At 49.7% G+C, this 6366-nt stretch overlaps 1 protein-coding gene across 1 annotated transcript; it reads left to right on the top strand.

The window, feature by feature from the left end:
• The first annotated feature begins 1038 nt into the window (after window positions 1-1038).
• APOF (apolipoprotein F) lies at window positions 1039-6106 on the top strand. Its single transcript, XM_008055973.2, has 2 exons — window positions 1039-1333; window positions 5151-6106. The coding sequence occupies exons 1-2, from the start codon at window positions 1039-1041 to the stop codon at window positions 6104-6106; spliced, it is 1251 nt and encodes a 416-aa protein (XP_008054164.1).
• Window positions 6107-6366: the final 260 nt, after the last annotated feature.

Below are 6366 nucleotides of genomic sequence, written 5' to 3'. Positions count from 1 at the left end.
AAGTGAAGAGAAGGCTAGGCTCAGTGGTTCAGCCTGTAATCCCAGCAATTTAGGAGGCCAAGACGAGTGGATTGCCTGAGCCTGTGAGTTAGAGACCAGCTCGGGCAACTTGGCAAGATCTGTGTCTACAATAAATCAAAAATTAACGTGGTAGCGTGCCTATAGTTCCGGCTACATGGAAGGCTGAAGCGGAAGGATCACCTAAGCTCAGAATGTCGAGGCTGCGGTGGTGGTGAGTATTCCACTACACTCCAGCCTGGGTGACGAAGTGAGACTCCAACTCAAAAAAAAGAGTGAAGGGAGATGTAACCAGGCACGGTGGCTCAAACCTGTAATCCCAGTGCTTTGGGAGGCAGAGGCAAGAGAATTGCCCTGAGCCCTGGGGTTCGAGGCCAGTCTGGGCAACTTGACCAGGTGTCATCTCTACATTAAATCAAAAAATTAGCAGGGCATGGTGGTGCACACCTGAGGTTCCAGCTACTTGGAAGGCTGAGATGGAAGGATCGCCTGAGCTCAGCAGGTCGAGGCTAGGGTGGCTGTAAGTGTGCCTGAGTGACAGAATGAAACTCAGAAATAAAAAAGAGTGAAAAGAAGCCGGGCTCAGTGGCTCAACCTGTAATCCCGCGCCTTTGAGAGGCTGAGGTGAGTGGATTGCCTGAGCCCGCGGGTTCGAGACCCACCTGGGCAGCGAGACCTCATCTCTACAATAAATAAAAAAAAAAAATCAGCCGGGCGTGGTAGCGCATGCCTGTAATTCCGGCTACTCGGAAGGCTAAGGCAGAAGGATCACGGGAGCCCAGCAGGTCAAGGCTGCGGTGGCCGGGAGCGGCCACTGCACTCCAGTCTGGGGTGACAGAGTGAGACTCCAACTCAAAAAAAAAAAGAGTGAAAGGGAATATGCTCAGGGCAATCGAAGTTACCAAGGGCTAAGTCACTTTCTAGCTCTGGTCAGTCTTGGTGTCTCCTCATCCTGAGCCCTTCCCTACTTCCCAGCCTGAGCACTGTTCCCTTCCAGCAGGGCTCTCCCGCCGTCCCGCCATGATCCGGGCTGTGCTGCTCCTTGGCTGTGTCCTGCTGTCCTCGGTGGCTGCCTTCCCAAGGAGAGCCCAGAACGGGGCCCCGACCTTCAGGCCGTCTTTCACAGAAACTGGGCATCCATCCAACATCCTTTCCAGCCAGACCCTGCTCCCGGATCCCAGGACCTGCCGGGACCTCTTGCACACAGCCCCCTCCTTAGCCCCTCTGCCTGAGTACCTGTCCACTCTAGCTCTGAGGGTGGCCCTGGAGGAGGTTGGCTGCCCAACTGAGGCCCACATTCTGCGGCTTCAGCTCAGTAGGATGGAAGAAAAGGACACCACTGATTCGGGACCCGCCTGGGCAACTTGGCAAGACCTCATCTATACAATAAATAAAAAAATTAGCCAGGTGTGGGAGCGCGCGTCTGTAGTTCCAGCTACTTGGAAGGCTGAGGTGGAAGGATTGCCGGAGCCGAGCAGGTGGAGGCTGCAGTGGCCGGGAGCGACCACTGCACTCCAGTCTGGGCAACAGAGTGAGACTCCAACTTAAAAAAAAAAAAGGCCCTCATCCATGAGAGGCAAAAGCTCAATGAGGAGGAAGATATTGGCAATACAAACATCATTATAAGGAACTAGTGATCCCTCAGCATTTAGCTACCCACCTGAGTATTGATGGTGACAAATATAGCCAGTGGAGTGACTGGTCTACCAGTTACCTCAGCTGGTGACTGAGTTTCCTGAAAAGCCATCTCACATGTTATTGGTGTCATAGTTCAAATCTTTGCTGTCAACGCACCAAGAACTGTAGGTATGAGTTTTGAGAGCATACTGAGTAATTAGGCAAAAAGTTGAAGAAGCCCCTAAGTTTAGAACCTTTAGTCCTTTGCTTTGCTACAACTCTGATGTGTCCATGTGCCACCATGTTTCTTAGCTTTGGCTCCCTCCTATCTTTTTTTTTTTTGAGTTGGAGTCTCACTCTGTCACCCAGACTGGAGTGCAGTGACCGCTCCCGGCCACCGCAGACTCGACCTGCTGGGTTCCGGCTATCCTTCCGCCTCAGCCTTCCAAGTAGCTGGAATTACAGGCGCGCGCTACCACGCTCGGCTAATTTTTTGATTTATTGTAGAGATGAGGTCTCGCCTGCCCAGGCGGGTCTTGAACCCGCGGGCTCAGGCAATCCACTCACCTCAGCCTCCCAAAGGTGCGGGATTACAGGCTGAGCCACCGAGCCCGGCCCTCCTATCTTGAAGAGGTGAATTTCTCTATTTCCTCTCTCTTCTCTCTAATTTGCTTTCTAAATAAACTATACTTTCCTATCTAAAAAAAAAAAAGGAATCTTTAAAGCCTATGAAAAATGGCAATATGACCTACCAAATGTTCCACAGCTATTCTGAAGTGCTTTATAGGAAAAATGATTCAGGACTTTATCTAGGCTTTCTTCAGATGTTTAATGACATATAAGTAACAAGTCTTCTTTCCTAGGACTGCATTCAAGGGTGGAACAGAGTAAGTAGTTAGAAATGTTGGAGACTGCTTAGGTCAGATGTCTGCTCTTTATTTAAGCCCTTTGTTTAAGTACACGTGTGGCTGGTGTTAGCCTTGCCCCTCTCCACCTATTAGGTATCAGTCCCCATTCCTCATCCTATTTCCCCCTCTTCTTTCAGTCATCAAATACTGTACTTTTATTGTTTGTTTGTTTTGAGTTGGAGTCTCACTCTGTCGCCCAGGCTGGAGTGTGGTAGCACACTCACAGCCACCCCAGCATCGACATGCTGGGCTCCCGCGATCCTTCTACCTCAGCTTTCCAAGTAGTTGGAACTACAGGCACGCTGGTCTCACCAAGTTGCCCCGGCTGGTCTTGAGCCTGCGGACTCAGGCAATCCACTTGCCTCAGCCTCCCAAAGAACTGGGATTACAGGTTGAGCCACAAAGCCTGGCCAAATATTATACTTTTAATATGTACTAGGCATAAGAGGTATTTTAACAATTTTCACTCATCTCCCCTGTACTTTCAAAATCCCCAACTAGGTCATTGCCAGGTCATTGCAGCCATTTCTAGACCATTGTGGCCAATGCCTTACTAAATTCTGATGTGGCCATGTGCTCTTTGAGCTATGTCGGTCGCCATGTTTTCTGGCTTTGGCTCCCTTCCCTAGCTTGGGGAGGTGAATCTCCTCTTTCTTTCTCTCTCTAATTTACTTTTAAGTAAACTATATTTTCTAATCTAAAAAAAAAGTCCCTAGCTAGACATTGTAGGTTGTTAATTTGTTGGGTTTTTTTTTTGAGTTGGAGTCTCACTCTGTTGCCCAGACTGTAGTGCAGTGGCCGCGAGCGGCCACCACAGCCTCGACCTTCTGGGCTCCGGTGATCCTTCCACCTCAGCCTTCCAATTCAGCAGCCGGAATTACAGGCATGCGCTACCACGCCCAGCTGATTTTTTGATTTATTGTAGAGATGAGGTCTCACTGCCCAGGCGGGTCCCGAACCCATGGGCTCAGCCAATCCACTCACCTCTGCCTCCCAAAGGCGTGGGATTACAGGCTAAGCCATCAATCCCGGCTGTTAATTTGGTTTTTTATTTTTTTTTATTTATTTATTTATTTTGAGTTGGAGTCTCATTCTGTCACCCAGACTAGAGTGCAGTGGCCGCTCCCAGCCACCACAGCCTCGACCTGCTGGGCTATGGCAATCCTTCCGCCTCAGCCTTCCACGTAGCTGGAACTACAGGCGCGTGTTACCACGCCCGGCTAATTTTTTGATTTATTGTAGAGATGAGGTCTTGCCTGCCAGGCAGGTCTCGAACCCACGGGCTCAGGCAATCCACTCACCTCAGCCTCCCAAAGGCGTGGGATTACAGGCTGAGCCATCGAGCCCGGCTAATTTGGTTATTTATTTATTTATTTTTATTTTTTGAGTTGGAGTCTCACTCTGTCCCCCAGATGGAGTGCAGTGGCCGCTCCCAGCCACCGCAGACTTGACCTGCTGGGCTCCGGAGATCCTTCCGCCTCAGCCTTCCCAGTAGCCAGAATTACAGGTGCGCGCTACCATGCCCGGCTAATTTTTTTGATTTATTGTAGAGATGAGGTCTCGCCAAGATGCCCAGGCGGGTCTCAAACCCGCAGGCTCAGGCAATCCACTCACCTCACCCTCCCAAGGCGCGGGATTACAGGCTGAGCCACCGAGCCCGACTTAATTTGGTTTTTTAAATGAAAAGAGAAAGACAGCCGGCTTTATTTGGTTTTTTAAATGAAAAGAGAAAGACAGCCCAGCTCGGTGGCTCAGCCTGTAATCTCAAACCTTGGGAGGGTGAGGTGAGTGGATTGCTTGAGCCCGCGGGTTTGAGACCCGCCTGGGCAACTTGGCGAGACCTCATCTCTACAATAAATCAAAAAAATTGTTGGGCATGGTAGCGCATGCCTGTAGTTCCAGCAACTTGGAAGGCTGAGGCAAAAGGATCGCCAGAGCCCAGCAGGTCGAGGCTGCGGTGGCCGGGAGTGGCCACTGCACTCCAGTCTGGGAGACAGAGTGAGACTCCAACTCAAAAAAAAAAAAAAAGAAAGAAAAGAGAAAGAAAATGAGAGAATCATAAACATCTAATCTTTCCTGATTCTGAGTCTCCCTGGCTCCTATTATAAGCTTAGAATGGGAATGTGGCCTAGACATCTAGGAAATGCCAAAGAACAGGATCTTAGCTTTTGAGGTTGACAAAGGGACAAGGTTGAACAGTCAGTATAAATGGGCAAATATTTGCATAGATTACGTCCCCTGTTGATCACAGGGGAAAGCAAATATCTCCTTTCCTCACTTTCATAGGACAGAGAACTAGGCAGAACAGGATCCCGGAGCGACCAAATCTACCAAGGCAGTATCACTTCTCAATGACTGGACTGTGTGGTAATTTGGGGTCTCTATGTGTGGGTGGTAATAAAACAGAGGAAGTCCCTGGTGAACTGTAAATGGGGAAGATCAAGAGAGAGCAATTGGGGGAGAAGTTTCCTATTTCCTAGGCCTTTACATAAAATAACAGAAGCTTGGAGGTAGGTTATGTTGGAGGTGTCCACTGATTCTTGGGCTCTTTTCAGACCACAGCCTTTAGAGACATGGTTTGCATGTTTTGGGTTTCTCCCTTTCTAGAGTGCTCTGCTGTAGGCATGCGCAGCCTCAGGCTCATCATGACACCCGTTGAACTGCTTCTTTGCTACTTCCTGCTGCTGCACCCGGTGGATACCATTTCATATGGAAAGCCAACAAATGTCTTGGTGCACCCTTCCGTGTCCTTGGGATCCTCAGACCCCTTGTTCTGCCAGACCCTCCTCCCAAAGTCCCTGCCTGGCTTCACCCACATGGCCCCTCTACCCAAGTTCCTAGTAGGCCTGGTTCTAAGGAACGCCTTGGAGAAAGCTGGCTGCCCTGCTAGTGTCTGGGCCTTGCAGCTTCAGCTCTACCGCCAGGGTGGTGTGAAGGCTACACAGGTCCTCATCCACCATCTTCAAGAGCTTCAGAAAGGCGGAAGAACAAGGAGGGGAGTGTCAGTGGAAGCCCTGGCCTCTGCTCTGCAGCTGTTAGCCAGAGAGCAGCTAGGCCCAGAGAGGACCCGACGCTCCCTCCCCACCGAGGTCTGTGATAATGAGCGGGAACAAAGAGTTCATGGTGTCCTCCAACTGTTGCCACAAGTGGGAACCCTCTACAACCTGGGCACAGCTTTGTATTATTATACTCAGAATTGCACAGACAAGGCCAAGGAACGAGGCCAAGATGGGGCCATAGATCTAGGATATGACCTTCTGATGGCCATGGCTGGGGTGTCAGGGGGGCCTATGGGTCTAGCGATCAGTGCTGCACTTAAACCTGCATTAAAGTCTGGGGCTCAGCGGTTGATCCAGTATTATTATGACAAGCAAAAAGCAATTGTCCCTCTGCCAGAGACCAGCATGGAGAGTTTAAGGGACACCTCAGATATGAGTGACTTGGAAGAAATAACTACTTCAACTCCTTTGGTGTCAGAAGCAGTCACTTCAGCTCCATCCTGGGGGTGGGCCTTCTTCAAGAGCTATGGCATAGATCTTGGGGCTGGGAGTGTTGGGATATAAAAGAAGGTGGTAACCACAGAATGAATAAACTTAATATTCTGACAAGCCATATGCATGTGTTCAAAAACTTAATCTCTGATTTATTCAGGAGTGTTATAAAATGTCAGAGGATTTGGTGTTGAATCCAGGCTCCACTTGTTAGTGCCTGGGTGATCACTGACTAGTAACTTCTTTCTCATACGAAGCTGTTTTTACATTTCTTTTTTTTGAGTTGGAGTCTCACTCTATCACCCAGACTGGAGTACAGTGGCTGCTCCCGG

This window comes from Carlito syrichta, unplaced genomic scaffold, assembly GCF_000164805.1.
Source record: "Carlito syrichta isolate Samal-C Ts95f unplaced genomic scaffold, Tarsius_syrichta-2.0.1 Scaffold302054, whole genome shotgun sequence".
Lineage (NCBI taxonomy): Eukaryota > Metazoa > Chordata > Mammalia > Primates > Tarsiidae > Carlito > Carlito syrichta.
This window is presented reverse-complemented; position numbering and strand designations above follow the sequence as displayed.